Genomic DNA, 18,976 nt, shown 5'->3' with positions numbered 1-18,976 from the left:
AACTTTTAACATGGCTTCGTCGGCAAAAGGAACATTCTGCGCATTTTGATCATCGGTTGCGACATCGGTTGCGGTTGCGATCCATCGGTTGCGATGGGTGTGATCATCGGTTCCAATCCAAGCTGATAACGGTGGATAACGGTGGATAGCAGTGGATTGACTTTCGATTTCCAACCGTCATCGTTCGCGGGAAGGGGATTTCTCAAATGTTCGCGTCTGTTTCACTTCTCAGTGAGTATGTTTAACACACAGACATGCCTCCCAAAGAGAAACCTACGGAGCACTCTCAGGATGTGACCTCGTTGGTGGTTATTATGAAGGACATGATGACGATGCAGCAACGTGCTATGTTGAACCAACAACAGGCCGCGGCCGATCAACAGCAGGCACACATGCAGAAAATGAAACTGCTACGTGAGGCCATAGCAGACCGCCCGCCAACTGGTTCTGGTGATGATGGTGTTCCAGATCATCAAAACACCCCTGAGGCATCATCTTTATCTGCTCAGAAATTCTCGGTTAAACAACCACCAGTGTTATCCGAGTCTATGACCTTGCAGGATTTCAAGGCATGGAGAGAACAATGGGATGATTACTCCCTCATCACACGTCTCGATTGTATGCAAGCTCGTGAGCAGTTAGCAACTCTCCGGAACTGTCTGACATTGGGCATGAGATCAGTCCTCAAGAATGCCATTGATATCGATTTCACATCGGACAGACTTTCTGTCAGGGATGTTCTCGCCAGCATCGAAGCACATCTACGAGGACAGCGGCACATCATCCACGATCTGGGTGATTTTCATGAGCGGCACCAAGGGGATGTAGAGACCTTCGACTCATTTTATTGTGCACGAAAGGAGATTGCCGCCAATTGTGATCTATCAACCATGACTGTTGAAAACAGTTTGTTATTTGGATCATCACTGGCATATCTGATTCAGAGGTTATCCTTATGACTGAGAGAGATCTCACACTACAACGTACTCTGGACATGTGCCGTAGCAAGGAAGCCAGCAGGAAGGCTGATGATATGATGGCCAGACGTCAGTCCTGGGCCGTCATTGCTAAAAACTCTCGTCGACCATTTTATCGTCGCAGTCAGTCCCAACCCGAGACCACCAATTGTGGAAATTGCGGGGGCGATGCCCACAAGAACTCAAAGAGCTGCCCGGCTCATGATAGGAAGTGCCAGAAGTGCGGCACCATGGGCCACTTTGAACGTGTATGTCGAAAATTGAAGGGGGACAAGCCTGTATGGAGAGCTAGACAGCACAATGACAACAAGCAACCCCCAGCTGTTCGGCAGATTGTCTTGGTCGCTGATGTGTTTCGCAAATTGCAGAGTAAGCAACATTCACCACGGATTCGTGTCGATGTCGACGACTTCGAGGGTGATTATATTGGTATCCTGGAGGCGCTCCCGGACACAGGAGCTGAGGCAACTATCATCGGTCCTGGACACCTGCAGCAACTTGGCATGCATCCAGATAACTTGGATGATGGTGACGACCTCTGAACGGTGAACGCTGATGGTGCTTCAATGAAGTGCATGGGCACTCTTCACGTTTGTATCCGTCATGGAGGTAAAACTGTTTGTGAGACTGTATACGTGTGCAATAGGGTCCGAACACCTTGTTTGGCATTGTATTTGTTGAACGACTTGGCGTGGTGCAATTGTGGCAGACCATTCGAACAGTCAAACAGTAAAACACAGCCTGTACAACATAACACGGTCAGTCGGTCCGATGATGACTCACATTCCGTGTCACCAACAAACTCCAGCACATGGGATTTCGACGATGAACCTAATCAGCAACAACGATCATCTGATAGCCGAATTTGCAGACGTTTTCACCACAGACAATAGCATTCGACCTATGGAAGGCGGGGCCATGCGTATTAACCTGAAGGATGACGCTGTACCTTTCCAGCTGAGGAAGGCACGTCCACTACCAGTGGCTTGGTTAAGGTTAAGTTAAGTTATCAGGTTAAGTTATAATCAGACATGGTGAACAAAGGTGTCATTTCTCCGATGGGAAGTGAGCCTTCGGATTGGTGTCATCCACTTGTGGTTACTCCGAAACCTAATGGTCGCATTTGCATGTGCGTGGATTTCTGTATGTTGAACCGCCATGTCAAACGCCCTGTATACCCTCTCATCACACCTGCTGAGGCAGTCTTGCGTGTGAAGAACGCTTGCTTCTATACTGTATATGATGCGACCAAGGGATACTGGCAAATTCTTCTGGACGAGGCCAGCCAATCCCTTACCGTATTCATGACACCGTGGGGTCGGTTCAAATACTTGCGAGGTCCAATGGGCCTCAACGCGAGTGGAGATGAATATTGTTACAGAGGTGACATCGCTCTTGAGGGAATCCAAAATACGGTCAGGGTTGTTGATGATATGCTAACCTATGGATCGACATTCAATGGGCATGTTCAACAGGTGCAGAATGTACTTATCCGATGTCGGGAACATGGCATCACATTGAACCCACAGAAATTTCACTTCGCTCAGGACAGTGTCAAATTTTGCAGCGACATCATTAATCGCAATGGCGTCGCATCGGATCCGGGCAAACTAAGTGCTATTGCGGACTTTCCTACACCTCCCAACATCACCGACTTACGGTCGTTCCTTGGTTTGGTTCATCAGTTGGATAGCTTTTCCACTGAGATTTCGACAGCTTCGGATCCTCTCCGGAGTTTACTGAAGAAGGGATCAGTCTTTGATTGGACTGCCGATCATAACAGCGCATTTCTTGCTACCAAGCATGTTCTTACATCACCACCTGTCCTTGCGCACTTGGACCCTTCGTTACCTACGATGATACAGACCGATGCGTCTCGTCTCAATGGACTAGGGTTTGCATTGCTCCAGCAACACGGCGATCTGTGGAAACGTGTTCAGTGTTAGGTCTCGTTATCTCAGTGATGTCGAGTCTCGTTATGTGATGATTGAGCTCGAAGCTCTGGCTGTAGTTTTGGGCATGAAGAAATGCCGTCATTACCGACTGGGCCTACCCATATTTCAGCTTGTCATCGACCACAAACCGCTTGAACCCATATTGAACACCTACACTTTGGACGCTATCGAAAACCCACGTCTGCAACGACTCGTGGAGAAATTGTCTCTCTACACGTTTACAGCAACGTGGAGGAAAGGATGTGAGCATGCCACCCCAGATGCTCTATCACGCCACCCAGTGGATAGCCCAATTAGCCCATTGCCAGATGATGAGGACGCGGAGATACATGTTCAACATCACGTACACCAAGTCATCTTGGCGGCAGTAGCGAATGTCGGTGATGGAAGTCAAGATGATCCTATACTCGATAAACTCCGTGCGGAAGCACGACGCGATGAGGAATACTGCTTACTAGCTCGGGCAGTAAATACCGGCTTTTCAGCAAACAGTAGCGAGTGGGACCATCGCCTCAAGGCTTACTTTGGGATACGTGATCAGCTATCAAGTGAAGATGACATCGTTCTCTATGGTCAACGGTGTAGCACGTATGGAGGTATGGAATCGACTACACGACTCACATCAGGGCATGGAACGTACAAAACGCCGAGCTCGACAGACTGTGTATTGGTCAAATATCAACAACGATATTGCCAACGTGACTCGCTTGTGTCCTGTGTGTCAGGAGCGAATGGCCAGCCTTCAGAAGGAACCATTAATGAGCGATACCCTACCACGGCGTGTGTTCGAGGAGGTATCTGCCGATTTGTTTTCCCACGTGGGAAAATCCTATCCGGTCTACGTCGACCAACTCTCTGGGTGGCCATGCATCTATTTTTTCACGCCTGTTACACTCATGGGGTGGATTGTTTAATGATTGTACACTCGTGGGGCTGGGCTTGCAATGACGAGAAGCTGTGACCGTTTGGGGTGTAGCTTATGTGAGATGCCGGGCCGGCTGTGAAACCAGATTTGCTCTTTTCTTTCCTCCTTCCCTTTCGACTTTATTTTTATTATTTTGTTAAAAAACAAAACAAAGATCTTCCTTATCGACCTTCTCCCTCCCACCGGAGCTCTACATAATTGAATAGAGAAAGTACCTCTGGGAAGAAAAGAAAGGAGAGGAAGAGGAGGAAGAAGAGTGCGTCGGGCTGGTCGAAAAAGGTGAAAACGAACGCAGGACGCGCGGTCCAAGTTTTGATGAGAAACTCGGCCTGTGTGAGCTTTTTGAGGCATTAATTAATATCTCTGAGGGCTGCCTGTTGGAGGCACAGTCGGTGCCGGAGAGATTGGGGTGGAGGAGGATTTTCTCGGTGCACGTGGGATCGTGAGGAAAAGTGGGAGAGGGAGCAGAAGCTTTTGCTCCTCGTCAAGTTTCGTCTGAGCCGCCCGGAGGCAAAGTGCGGCTTCATGGTCTTGCAGAAACTGCTCTGGGCAATTCGTTCGTGGAGTTTGAGGACACCCACTGAGAAAGAGAAGAGTGGAGGGGAGGCGCCACCCTCGGGACACGTGGCTGGGGCGAGGCAGCGAGGACGCCATCTGAAACAGGTCTGAATTCCCCTCCTCCCCTCCCGGTTTTGTTTTACCTTTTATTTCCTTTATATCCTGGCGAATATTTCTTTGTTATTTTGCTACCCTCTCCATCCCCTTTGGGATTAGCTAGGGATACTGGGTGGGTCGTTTAATTGTCTTGTCTGTTTTGTCTTGGCGCCTGTCTGTCCTTTAATGACATGATCTTTGCCGCTGCATATCAGTGGGATTTCTTTTCCTTATGATTTATCTTTTCCTTGGTGTTGTACCATGTGTTTTTTTCTTGATTCTGAGTAAAGGATTTGCATTTATTCCCCTGTTGTGAATTTGCATTGCATATCTCGATTGGCATACTGTGTGTTGAATGTTGGGGGGCGGGAGGTGGGGTGGTGTAAAATTGCGTCAGCATTTGGATGGTAACTTCGCTCGGTCACTTCTGACTGCTCATACGGCGCGACCCGCCCATGGGGAATGTATTGGTTTCCCGAGCACATCGATTAGAATATCCGGAGCAATAGGCAGTACCCCGAGCCCTTCACGCAGAGGCCAGGTCATAACACGCGTGACCCCACATCACGTGACCTCATCCGAGCTCTACGGTTATTCTTTGTGGATCTGGGTGTCCCAGTTCGTCTTCAAACCGATGGCGGCCCACAATTTGCATCCTATGAATTCCGAAAATTCATGAACCGTTGGGGAGTTAACCATGGCTTCTCCACACCATACCTTCCATGCTCGAATGGACATGCAGAAGCAGCGGTCAAACTGTCAAAGCCATTAAGACACTGGTCACTAAGACTACACACAACGGCAATCTCGACGATGATACATTTTGCCACGGCTTGCTCGAATGGCGAAACACGCCACGCACATCTGGAAGTTCACCAGCTCAAATTCTCTTCGGGCATCCAACACGTACTGCTGTTCCTAGACATCAGCACACTTTCGCACCCGAGTGGCAGATGGCTGCTGCCGAGTGTGATGCTAAAGCCGCCGAGATACGGGTGAAAACCAGCACGCATTACGACCAATCGTCCAAACCTCTCATGCCATTTTGTGTCGGCACCGAGGTGTTGGTACAAGATCCACAGACGAGGCGTTGGGATAAGACCGGTGTGGTCATCGGTGTTGCACATCGCCGGGACTATCATGTGAAACTGCCGTCAGGCAGAGTTTATTGGAGGAACCGGTGTTTCCTTCGGCAGTATGTCCCTCAATGCTCCGCTGTGGATGGTGAGGGTCAAAAGCCATCTACTGTTGGGAGCAAGGACAGACCAGCTTCCGACCCACCGAAGCGAGTGAGATTTGACTTACCACTCCGTCGCAGCCCACACGATCGCCGGGCACCGACGCGACTCGATTTGTAAATTGTTATGCATGAACTGTTGCTCTATATTGCTTTGTGTTCTTGTTAATACACATATGGTTATGGGCAGGGATGGTAGTATGTACTCATGCTGATTGATTTTATTGATGGTAGTATGTACTCATGCATGTTGATCGATTTGGGGGACTGTCACTTCTTGAAAACCTCCTCCATATGTCGTCGGTTTGAAGGGAAGGGGAGATGTTGGATACTGCCAAACCCTTTGGTATTACGCATGACGTATTAGGTAACCCTGTTTCCGTTTCCGGGTAGGCGGAGTCAGTTGCTCGATGATGGCCTGCAGCCTAAGGCTTGCGTGTTCGTAGTTTGAATAAACTCACATGTTAATTTCTGCCTTCTAGAACTTTTAACACCCAGTTTGTTTTTAACTGTCGCAGCGGGTGTGGTAAGTGCGATATTTGAAGTCAGGAGTGGGTACAAGACCTTTCATCAAATTTATTTGCAACAGTTTGTGTCCTGGAGCCAAATTCGGACCTGACAACTCCAGTTGGAATAATTTATATATATATATATATATATATATATATATATATATATATATATATATATATATATGTATATATATATATATATATATATATATATATATATTGCGGAAGAGCACAATTGATTTTGTTACACTTAAACGATCGCATGTGTGAAATTAAAAAGTAAAAATAACAAGCGTTACGCCTAGGTCCCCCGTCGGGGAAGTGATGTGAGTTGACAAAGTGGAAGACGCAGAAAACATGCTATGATATGTTATTTCGCTCACAAGGTTCAGACATACATGGCGGCGGCCATCTTGGATTTTGACATGGCGACACAATTTCCAATAGCGTTCTTCCTTATGCGTAGATACGCCCACACACCAGATTAGAAGTTAGTAGTTCGTTTATTTTTCAAGATATTTCGCTCACAAGGTTCAGACATATATATGGTGGCGGCCATCTTGGATTTTGACGTGGCGACCCAATTTCCAATAGCGTTCTTCCTTATGCCTAGATACACCCACACACCAGATTAGAAGTTGGTACTTCGCTTATTTTTCAAGATATTTCGCTCACAAGGTTCAGACACACATGGTGGCGGCCATCTTGGATTTTGACATGGCGACACAATTTCCAATAGCGTTCTTCCTTATGCCTAGATACACCCACACACCAGATTAGAAGTGGGTACTTCGCTTATTTTTCAAGATATTCCGCTCACAAGGTTCAGACATACATGGTGGCGGCCATCTTGGATTTTGACGTGGCGACCCAATTTTCAATAGCGTTCTTCCTTGTGCCTAGATACACCCACACACCAGATTAGAAGTTGGTACTTCGCTTATTTTTCAAGATATTCAGCTCACAAGGTTCAGGCATACATGGCGGCGGTCATCTTGGATTTTGACGTGGCGACCCAATTTTCAATACCGTTCTTCCTTGTGCTTAGATACACCCACACACCAGATTAGAAGTTGGTACTTCGCTTATTTTTCAAGATATTCAGCTCACAAGGTTCAGGCATACATGGCGGCGGCCATCTTGGATTTTGACGTGGCGACCCAATTTTCAATAGGTTTCTTCCTTATGCCTAGATACACCCACACACCAGATTAGAAGTTGGTACTTCGCTTATTTTTCAAGATATTCAGCTCACAAGGTTCAGGCATACATGGCGGCGGCCATCTTGGATTTTGACGTGGCGACCCAATTTCCAATAGCGTTCTTCCTTATGCCTAGATACACCCACACACCAGATTAGAAGTTGGTACTTCGCTTATTTTTCAAGATATTCCGCTCACAAGGTTCAGACATACATGGCATCAGACATACATGGCGGCGGCCATCTTGGATTTTGACGTGGGTTGCACCCACACACCAAATTCGAATGCGGTCCTTCGCTTATGCACGCACGCACTCCCGCACGCCCGCACACACGCACGGACGGACGGACAGACACACGGACGGAGGGCAAAACCATAGTCCCCCTTTCGCTCCGCGGTGCGACGGGGGACAAACACATGGCGGATCATGTTCCACACGTGCTTCAGGTGAGACCGAGGAGGAGCTTATCGGGGAGGAGGAGTTTTTCAGTGAAGATGAAGTTACTTTTCATCAAACTTCACAAGTCTTCACACTTCACAAGCTATGATTAATAATACAAACGTGTGTTATGTTCGTCAAGGCAGCAACAATAAGTGTTGTCATTTCATCTTTTGCCCACAGTGTGACGTTACTGTACAAAAAGGTGGCGACGGAATGATTTATCGAGAGAATGACGTCAATTTTGTGCCAGAAAAGGCCTTTCTTACCAGTTACCCCCATTGCACATCTACGGGTGAGTGAATATTTTCTTGTTTTCGTTTTAGGCCTTTCCATTTCCAGATGGAAGACCATTGGTATTATATCTGCCACCCAAGATGGACAGAAGTTATATTTTCAACCCTGTTTGTCTGTCTGTGAGCACGATATCTCAAAAACTGGTGGACGGATTCGGACGAAACTTCGTGGACAGGTTGGGTGTGTGACAAGGAAGAAGTTATTCAATTTTGGTGAAGATCCGGTCCGAATACCAAAGGTGGATGGAGGTTATGTTTTCACCCCTGTCTGTCTGTTTGTCTGTCCACTTGCCTGTGAACAAAATATCTCAAAAAGTTGTGGACGGATTCAGACGAAATTTGGCAGAGATGTAGCGTATGTGACAACAATGAAATGCTTAGATTTTGGTGACGATCCGGATTCGGATCTGACTAGTAGAATTTTTTAAAGTGATTCTTCACCATTGGGAGATGGGGCCAAAACCGATACACAGCAGGATATCTCAAAATGTTATGGAGGGATTCGGCCGAAGCTTGGTGGATGAGTTGTGTAGTTGACAATAACAAGCTGATTAGATGTTATCATTATTATTATTATTGTAACTATTATTATTATTATAGCCGATTTTGTATTATTATAGCTGTCTGCCTGTCAGTAGTGTATGGCACAATGTAAGTCATCTACAATAGGGATGAGAGCTGGTCTCCAGAACATCAGAGAGGTTGTTTATGGCGATGAAGAAGAAGACTGCACATATAAGTTACAACAAGCTTGGCAAGCAGAGCATGTCGTCTGAATGAGATATGTCCAGGGAGTTGGTCTTGATTTGCTGCATGAGATTAAAAGCCTCCAACTCCAACCAATGGCTGAGAGGAGTCAGAGCATGTCCAGAGTTGAATTACTGCATCAGACAAGTCTTCATGTGTGTTTAAATGGTCTGGTGAGATCATTCAATATGAATTGTTGAGCAATCTTGAGCATTTTCTGATTTAACCATCTACTATCACTCAAGCAAACATGAAGTGTGTTGAATTGCTAATTTTGGAGAATCCCTGTGTTACTCTCCATCACAGAATAATTGGATGTCAGTGTGGGAAGTGTTAGAATGTACTCAGTTCGCCAAACTCGGAAGAATCAAACTCAAGATCTTACGTCAGCCACCTGAACCGTTAAACCAACACCAGAGGTGTGTTTAGTCACCAAGTTTCCTGAGGAGCACTCGCCCAGTGGCTTCAGCACTCAAGCAAGCACTCCATTCAAAACCGTTGATAAGGAACGGCTGGCTTGGCAAGCGCTAGCTAGCTGCTTGGTAGATGAACACACTCTCGGCCTACCCCATGCAGTGTTCAAGTATAGCACTTCAATTTTAATAAAATAATGATTTTAAAGATCATTTTCAAAAAATCCTATGGCTGCGTAGGATTTTAAAGATACGACATCGCTGATGACCAATATTAAAGGCTTGGAGGCTTCACCGGTGAAGGGAGCACAATAATTAGAAGGCCAAACAGAAACCTTGCAGACTTGCACAAGCAGGAAGTAAAATAAAGACGGTCATTTTTACATAGACTAACATTTCGATTGTCTTACTCCATTTACAGTGACGAGGGATGGTGTTCAAAATCAAAATCAAAATGCCACACTGTTGATGGGAAGTGGAGAGCAACATCTTGACTGGACTTCCGGCCAGACATTCCAAGCGCCCACGATGCCCTTCCAGACAGCAAGAATGGACGGGGATCTGGATGTAGAAATGAAATGTCCTGTGTCTGAGAGTGACGTGAGTGCACCATTTGAGGGTAAGGAACATACATGTCAAGTCAGTTGAGTGTGGCCAAGTTATTAATCTGGAAACTATAAAATTCCATGACTGCACCCATTCTCAAACTATGACATGATCTCAACCACCTTCTTTGTAATTTCACTACCACAGATGCACTCCCAGAAGTTTGCCTTTGGATGGTACAGAAGCGAGAGACACTGGTGGCACAGATGACCGATGCAAGCCTAAACCAGGTGTTGGATGGCCTTATGGCAAGGAACCTGCTTATTCAAGAGGACTATGAATTGGTGACATCGAAAGCAACACGTTCGGGCCGCGTACGCTTCTTGTTTGATGTGCTGGCACCGTGGGGGCCCACCAGGAAGTCTGCTGCTGAGCTTATCGTTCAAAAACTTATACATAACCGACAGAATGGCCTAGAACCCTTTCCTGAGCTAGACAAGTCTGTGTGAAGATGAGGTCATGTGCAATGAAGTCCAGTGAAGGCCCTTTTTGCGAACATTTATTGGATTTACACTACCGGTCAAAAGTTTTAGAACACCTCGATTTGTCCGGTTTTTATTGAAATTTAAGCAATTCATGTCCAGTGAATAACCTGAAATGGTACAAAGGTAAGCAGTGAACTGCTCGAGGTTAAAAAAAAAAGCTTAGGTTAGCAAAAACTTAAGACTGGACTACTGAAGACTGGAAGAAGGTCTTATGGACCGATGAATCAAAATTTGAAATATTTGGTTCATCACGCAGGGTTTTTCTATGCCGCCGAGTCGGCGAAAGGATGGTTCCTCTGTGTGTGACACCAACTGTCAAACATGGAGGAGGAGCGTGATGGTCTGGGGCTCTTTTGCTGGATCCAGAGTGGGCGACTTGCACAGAGTGACTGGCACCCTGAACCAAAAGGGCCACCACAGCATTTTGCAGCGCCACGCAATACCCTCAGGTATATGCCTAGTTGGTCATGGGTTCATGCTACAGCAAGATAATGACCCTAAACACACCTCCGGGCTATGTCAAAACTACTTTCGAGGAAAAGAACAAGACGGTAGGCTTCAAATCATGGAATGGCCAGCACAGTCTCCAGACTTAAACCCCATCGAGCTGGTTTGGGATGAACTGGACAGAAGGGTGAAAGCAAAGCAACCTACAAGTGCAACACATTTGTGGGAACTTCTGCAACAGTGTTGGGAAGAACTTCCCGGACAATATTTGATTTCCATTGCAGAAAGAATGCCACGAGTGTGTTCGGCGGTTATATCTGCAAACGGTGGCGACTTTGCCGAGTCAAAAATTAAAATTAAAATTTGTTAAATAAAATGATTCTATGATTTCTTTTTTATCTCCAATTGTTTATTTGTTCTCCGCTTAATTTCAGAGAACATTGAGACTTTAAACTGCGTACATTTCAATAAAAACTGGAAAAATTGAGATGTTCTAAAACTTTTGACCGGTTGTGTAAGTGCACCGTGCTTGCATTTAAACAGGTAAATCTTGAACTTCTTCCGAAGAGTTTGGAGTTTCAAGCTCAACTGGGTCGAAGTCTCAAATTGGATAAACTTTGCGGTGGAGCCCCCCTCCTTCCTGTGGTTAATTACGTGACTCAAAGACGGCAGGTAAGGAGCGAAGGTTCTTTTGTTGTGCAACGACTCAGCCCGTCAACCAGAACACGTGGTCGGGTTCTATCAAGAAGGCCTTTGTGGATGTTGCAGTAGAATGGTTCTTCTTGCAGATGTGACGTGATCATCGATGCGACGCACGGTGACGACTCGGGATTAAATGGAACGAAACACACGATTGGTGGACTGGAGATGACGTGTTGGTCTCACAGACTTCACCAAACGTGCTTGAGCCAACTCAAATGTCCTCGTCTTACCTTTTGAAACTCCTCCATGATCCTTGTGTAACTTCAAAGAAAAAAAAAAGTCGAGTTAATTACCCATTTGAGGACAAACATTTTCCAGGAATTGGTCGAGAATTGCTGCTTCGACAATTAACATCTTCAACTACGAGAGGCACACCTGGTAAAATATCTAGCGCAGGCTCAAAGATCTGACGTTTTGACTAATTAGCCACCTTCGTCGGGGATTATAATCAACTAGCCGAAACCCGTGGAACATCCACGGAAGGGAGGATGTGGTGTATGGATAGAGTGTACCATTATGGATGGCATAGGGGATTTGCTTGTCCGAGTAAGAGTTAGGAAGAAAGATGAGAATGAAGAGTGCGTATATGAACAACGTATTTATTGCAATCTACTTAAATGACAACGCTACCATATACTTTTGAAAAATGAATGGATTCGTAATAGGAATGGGCATAGCACCACTCTGGCCACACTGGCGCAGTGGTATGTGTCAATGGAAAGGAACAGCAGTAGAACCATAGACTTTTTAAAAAATGAACGGATTAGTAAATCGACTGGAATTAGCCCCATACTGGCGCATTGGTAAGCGTCAATGTCAAGGCAGAGCAGTCGGAATATAATACAATGAACGCAGTATCAGAGGTTGAAATTATTTTAAAACTTCTGGATAAACAATGTTTGGGGTAATAGTCAAGCCTCTGACGACTCCTTGCGTACTCGTATTATCAACCTTGATATACACATCTTTGAACGACCGTGCTCTTGAACATGCCACATATAACTGGCCGTGGGAGAAGACAGGAGCAGGCAAATAGATACCCAGTTTACGGAATGTTTAGAAATTATGATAAACCCACCTGATGAGGTTAGCGTACACCGCGATCGACGACACCGGCACAAATGCATGCTCAGGATTGTCCACTCAGTGGACGGCTTGCTTTCGCCTTCGCCTGTCCAATCAGCGGACGGCTTGCTTCGCCTTCGCCCAGCAGACGCCAATACGATGGCGTCGTATCAGCAGTTAATCGGATGCTTTTGGGCCCCAAAGTCGACTAATTCAGATTTTTCGAGTATGGCTGTACATGATAAACAAAGAGCACGGTTGGAAGAAATTATGGTAAACCCACCTGATGAGGTTAGCGTACACCGTGATCGACGACACCGGCACAAATGCATGCTCAGGATTGTCCACTCAGTGGACGGCTTGCTTTCACCTTCGCCTGTCCAATTAGCGGACGGCTTGCTTCGCCTTCACCCAGCAGACGCCAATACGATGGCGTCGTATCGGCAGTTAATTGGATGCTTTTGGGCCCCAAAGTCGACTAATTCAGATTTTTCGAGTATGGCTGTACATGATAAACAAAGAGCACGGTTGGAAGAAATTATGGTAAACCCACCTGATGAGGTTAGCGTACACCGCGATCGACGACACCGGCACAAATGCATGCTCAGGATTGTCCACTCAGTGGACGGCTTGCTTTCGCCTTCGCCTGTCCAATTAGCGGACGGCTTGCTTCGCCTTCACCCAGCAGACGCCAATACGATGGCGTCGTATCGGCAGTTAATCGGATGCTTTTGGGCCCCAAAGTCGACTAATTCAGATTTTTCGAGTATGGCTGTACATGATAAACAAAGAGCACGGTTGGAAGAAATTATGGTAAACCCACCTGATGAGGTTAGCGTACACCGCGATCGACGACACCGGCACAAATGCATGCTCAGGATTGTCCACTCAGTGGACGGCTTGCTGTCGCCTTCGACTGTCCAATCAGCGGACGGCTTGCTTCGCGTTCACCCAGCAGACGCCAACAAGATGGCGTCGTATCGGCAGTTAATCGGATGCTTTTGGGCCCCAACGTCGGCTACTTCAGATTTTTCGAGTATGGCTGTACGTGATAAACAAAGAGTGCGGTTCCTAGATCGTAAATCCATTAGTGCCGTGGGCATCGGGTCACTGGGTGCGGCGTAAAAGGGATAACAAAGTCGAGTCCTTACGCTATTATTATATAGATACCGTTACCACATTTTAATATAATCATTATTCTCCACGCGAGGTATATACCTGGATTTGGTAAATGCCCACACAATCCCGGCCTTGATACAACCTCCGCAATTCTCACAGCCATTTTCAAAAACCTGTCTCGGTCAACTTACGTTTGCCCCCATTCTCCCCCCATGTTCCATATCTTCCCTAACCTCTCATTCCCAAGTTCTCCTTGTCCTCTCATATCCTAATCTTTCCCCCTACCTCCCTTTAAGGTATACTAGCAGGAACCTGCGGAACTGAAAACCCTCCCTTTTGAGGTGGTGCATAGGCAACGAAGCGCTGCCTCGCATGCTCCCTGAAGTTTGTGTTAAGCAATGTAAAGGTTGGGCACGGCAATTGTGAATACTAGGGCATGCCCGTACTATATATATATCTAAAATTATATCCCCCCCCTCTATTTACATGAAATGGTTTGGTCCATGAAATGTTTTGGTTCATTCGCAACGCCAAAGCGAACGGCGAACGCTTTACATGAAATGGTTTGGTTCATGAAATGTTTTGGTCCATTCGCAACGCCAAAGCGAACGGCGAACGGCTTGCGAGTACAGTGACAATCCCCCCCCCCCCCCCCCCCCCTCTATTTACATGAAATGGTTTTAATTAGTTTTAAAACATAGTTTAACGCCAACATAGCGGCAACATAGTTTGCCAACATGAAATAAATGAATACGCTCTCAAATGTGCCGTCCGAGGCAGAGTGTGTTCGCCACGTTCGGCACACGCGATAGCTCGCTGCTCTCTGATTGGTTGAATCGTTTTTTGGACATAGCTCGGTAACTACTTCTGCGATTAATTTAAAACCTTGAAAAGGCACATCCTCGGGTCCCCAGCAATATACCTGGCAAGTTTCAAGTATATCGGACCCGTGGTTGTCGAGAAACAGCGGTCACAGACAAACAAACACACACACAGACACACACACACACACACAGACACACACACACACACACACAGAGATTGCTGGAATTATAGATAGATAACAGGTTCAATGATGTGTTCGGCCTGAACTGCATGAAAATCAAAATGTCGGTGGGTGGAGTCAGTCTTCCTACTGATGACATCGTTGTGGGTGGTCAGTCTTCCTACTGATGACATCGTTGTGGGTGGAGTCAGTCTTCCAAATGATGACATCATTGTGGGTGGAGTCAGTCTTCCTACTGATGACATCATTGTGGGTGGAGTCAGTCTTCCTACTGATGACCGTTGTGGGTGGAGTGAGTCTTCCTACTGATGACATAGTTGTGGGTGGAGTCAGTCTTCCTACTGATGACATCGTTGTGGGTGGAGTAAGTCTTCCAACTGATGACATCGTTGTGGGTGGAGTCAGTCTTCCTACTGATGACATCGTGGTGGGTGGTCAGTCTTCCTACTGATGACATCGTTGTGGGTGGAGTCAGTCTTCCTACTGATGACATCGTTGTGGGTGGTCAGTCTTCCTACTGATGACATCGTTGTGGGTGGAGTCAGTCTTCCTACTGATGACATCGTTGTGGGTGGAGTGAGTCTTCCTACTGATGACATCATTGTGGGTGGAGTCAGTCTTCCTACTGATGACATCGTTGTGGGTGGAGTCAGTCTTCCTACTGATGACATCGTTGTGGGTGGAGTCAGTCTTCCTACTGATGACATCGTTGTGGGTGGAGTCAGTCTTCCGACTGATGACATCATTGTGGGTGGAGTCAGTCTTCCAACTGATGACATCGTTGTGGATGGAGTCAGTCTTCCTACTGATGACATCGTTGTGGGTGGAGTGAGTCTTCCGACTGATGACATCGTTGTGGGTGGAGTCAGTCTTCTACTGATGACATCGCTGTGGGTGGAGTCAGTCTTCTTACTGATGACATCGTTGTGGGTGGAGTCAGTCTTCTTACTGATGACATCGTTGTAGGTGGAGTCAGTCTTCCTACTGATGACATCATTGTGGGTGGAGTCAGTCTTCCTACTGATGACATCGTTGTGGGTGGAGTCAGTCTTCTTACTGATGACATCGTTGTGGGTGGTCAGTCTTCCTACTGATGACATCATTGTGGGTGGAGTCAGTCTAGCTGTCAAACCAATGGACAGAAAGAGAGCAACAGACGGACAGAAAGAGAGCAACAGACGGACAGAAAACTGCCGCTACTTTAATATATAGATTAGTACAGTGTCCCGCGATGAGCATCTCCCATTGTAAACACTCCGAATCATCGGACCAGACCATGATTTTCAAACAGACATCTGAGCCTTTGTTTAAGAAAATGAAATGTCCAGTTGCTTGTGTTTTCCGTGTTCCTCGGCCATTTCTACACAACTGTTCTCACGTCTTGTGTCCCAACCTCACTCGATTCATCCATAATGTTAGATTACTGGAATTGTGGGTAAAGCATCTGGTGAGGAAGAATAAGCCTTTTTTTAAATTTGAGTTGGTGTGGGATCTGGTTGGGAAATACTGCAATAAAAAAGTTTATGAACAGGCATGTCGGTTTTTTTTTTTTGGTTTTTTTTTTTTGTTGTATGCAAGATCGAGGCTCGTGAAAGAGCGAAAAAGAGCGAAATGAGAGCAATATAGCTTGTTTATTCATTCATTTATTTAATCATTCATTCATTCATTCATTTATTCCTTTATTTATTTACATTTATGATCTGAAGCTGGGAAAAAACAAATCTCTGAATTCCAGCACTTCCTCCTTCATATCGTTTATTTCAACTACAAGAAGCAATCCAACTGACCGGATTTCGACAGGAAGGTGAGGAGGATTTCTGATTAGGTACATGAAGGAGGTCACATGAGCATCGAGTACATGGATGAGAGCCACTGTTGTCAGCACAAAAGCAAATGCTTTTCTGTGGATAAAATCCGTGAAGCCTTTGTGGTCAATACACAGCACACATTGGGTTAGCATCGTTAAAATGGCGGCGAGGGTGAGACTTATGTAGACCGGCAGGAAGTGAGCGCGTACAAAAGGCTTGATTTACAAGGGTCGCCGACCCAATGAGGTCGACCTGTGGGGGTGTATATAAAACTTTGTGGCTTGTTGGAGAAAATAAGCAAGAATCTTCTTCTTCTTTTTTTACATTCATTCCGTGAGGACTTTAAAATAACGTAAAGCAGCATCAACGGTAACCGGAAATGGCTGCATTTTCTTAGCATTGCGCATGACCTTGTGACCCTATGCGTGATTCAGATAGGGGCAAACCGGATGAGCTCATGTCCAATGAGTATTCCTGCAACGTATGTGCAAATTAACGGACAAAACAAACTCGACCAAGTTTCAAAACGAGACATCTTGGGGCATCATCAACACTCTTGACTCAAAACATCTACCCCATGGACCTTTGTTGTGCAGGTAGAGTAAGCAGATGGAATGCTTCGTTTGAAATTCCCAAAAACGCAGCTCGACTGTGATTAATATCACCCCAAGACTATTAGAGACAATACCTTGAGGTCACAGAGATTGACATAAAGGCCTTAGTTGTAGATGAGTTGGACCCGCTTTGTGCTCAGTGCGTCGTAATAACCCGCGGAGCGTCGACCTTCGGTTCCCAGATCTCCAGACCCTTCCTTGCCTCCAGATTCCCGGCGGCTTCCCGAGCCCTTGAGGGTCGAGGCCCCGACCACCCGACGTGCCCGCAGCTCCTGTCGGTCGGCGAGCTGCTTGCGTAGCTCACGTACACGCTCTTCTTTCTGCAGACACATGTGGACATTCTCCCTCCAGATCTCATGCAAAACCCAGTGCAACTTGTACTCCATCTTTTGAGGAGACATCCGAAGTTGATGGAAACAGCTCAAAGTTTCTCCCCAAGTATCCCATATAATATCCTGCAATTCCTTCGAATGTATTCCAAGTTCCCTCAATCCGACCTCTTACCAGACACCGCTGAAAGACATACATGGGTATATGATGTGTGGTGTGCTACTCTCTAAGCATGTAACTCGTGATGTCAAGATCACAGGTTCAAATCCCATCTGCTGTGTGGAAATGTCCTTCATTTTTTAACATCCTGGTAATTTATGAAAAAGTATAATCCTTATTTCGTGTTGTACTTGTAATGTGTGTATAAGGCCTTCATGAGCCTCAGCTCACTTAAAATGAGGAAATGATAAGGAAGACAAAATCCTTTTCGGCTTCATGTGAATCAACCTCATCACCAACTTCATTTAAATCTTTCCAATTTTTCCAACCATTAAACCCATACCCCAAAATGACCAGGGTGACAATGACAACCATTAAACCCATACCCCAAAATGACCAGGGTGACAATGACAACCATTAAACCCATACCCCAAAATGACCAGGGTGACAATGACAACCATTAAACCCATACCCCAAAATGACCAGGGTGACAATGACTCATAAAAATGTTCCTGTACATTCATTAGTTGCTCTCCAGAAGTCATTGGATTGAGTTTCTGTCAAATTGTGACGTGTAATTTCAACTTCCTCTTCTTAATTGTATAAAACCTTCAACAGCAAGGATAAGGGAGTTGTGTGGACAGAGGAGGCAAAATGTATATATTTTGTGTCGCAGGTTGTGACCACAGGTCATTCCTGTTCAATAATATAATAATCTCATGATAAATAATGTATTCTTCTTCTTCCTTTGGTCGCATCATTGGCTGACAGTGTGGCTTTGATGCTGATGCAGTGCCCTCTAGGTTAGGGCAAGAATTGGTCATTTTGGTCATGACACCAGTGATAGTTGGCCAACACTTCGAGCAGGACACCGTGGGATCTATAACGTCCATCAACGAATGCTGGCAGACAGGACACGCGGCTTAACCCAATCTGTGTTCGGAACTTGCCAGGCCCCGACCCGATTATGTGGTTCAGATTTGGTCTGGAAAAGGGTCCAAACAATTAAGGGCACAACACAACAAAATCCACCCATTATTAACATCTCCCATATTTAATTAACAAAAAGTTGCCACTTGTAATGTAGTGATACAATAGTTTGCTGTGTCAGGTGAGTTGGTGTGTAATTTAGCATGTACCAGTGGTGTGTGCCATGGCTGGACAGCAAGGCCCCAACATGATAAACCACTAGAGCCTTGGATTTGATATCACGTGACCCATCAGTGTTGTCTACCATGGCTAGACAGCAAGGCCCCAACATGATAAAGCACAAGAGCC

General features: G+C 46.0%; 2 protein-coding genes across 11 annotated transcripts in view; one reads left to right on the top strand and one right to left on the bottom strand.

Annotated features, from left to right (window-relative positions):
- The window catches only part of RIPK2 (receptor interacting serine/threonine kinase 2), a 39,049-nt gene extending 27,667 nt beyond the window's left edge, over positions 1–11,382 (top strand). For all 4 annotated transcript variants that reach the window (XM_068108742.2, XM_068108744.2, XM_078772977.1 and 1 more), the window contains 3 exons: positions 8,085–8,196; positions 9,779–9,976; positions 10,111–11,382. In XM_068108742.2, coding sequence (XP_067964843.2) covers positions 8,085–8,196; positions 9,779–9,976; positions 10,111–10,412 — 612 coding nt within the window. In that variant the 3' untranslated portion in view covers positions 10,413–11,382. The remainder of the gene's footprint in view (positions 1–8,084; positions 8,197–9,778; positions 9,977–10,110) is intronic.
- A 5,017-nt stretch (positions 11,383–16,399) lies between these two features.
- The window catches only part of GABBR1 (gamma-aminobutyric acid type B receptor subunit 1), a 293,840-nt gene continuing 291,263 nt past the window's right edge, over positions 16,400–18,976 (bottom strand). For all 7 annotated transcript variants that reach the window (XM_068108736.2, XM_068108737.2, XM_068108735.2 and 4 more), the window contains one exon: positions 16,400–17,529. In XM_068108736.2, the coding sequence (XP_067964837.2) occupies positions 17,314–17,529 (216 nt within the window). In that variant the 3' untranslated portion in view covers positions 16,400–17,313. The remainder of the gene's footprint in view (positions 17,530–18,976) is intronic.

Source organism: Myxine glutinosa, chromosome 2, assembly GCF_964187855.1.
Source record: "Myxine glutinosa chromosome 2, kmMyxGlut1.1, whole genome shotgun sequence".
In the NCBI taxonomy this organism is placed as follows: Eukaryota; Metazoa; Chordata; class Myxini; order Myxiniformes; family Myxinidae; genus Myxine; species Myxine glutinosa.
Note: the sequence above shows the minus strand (reverse complement) of the source record. Positions and strands in the feature narration are given on the sequence as shown.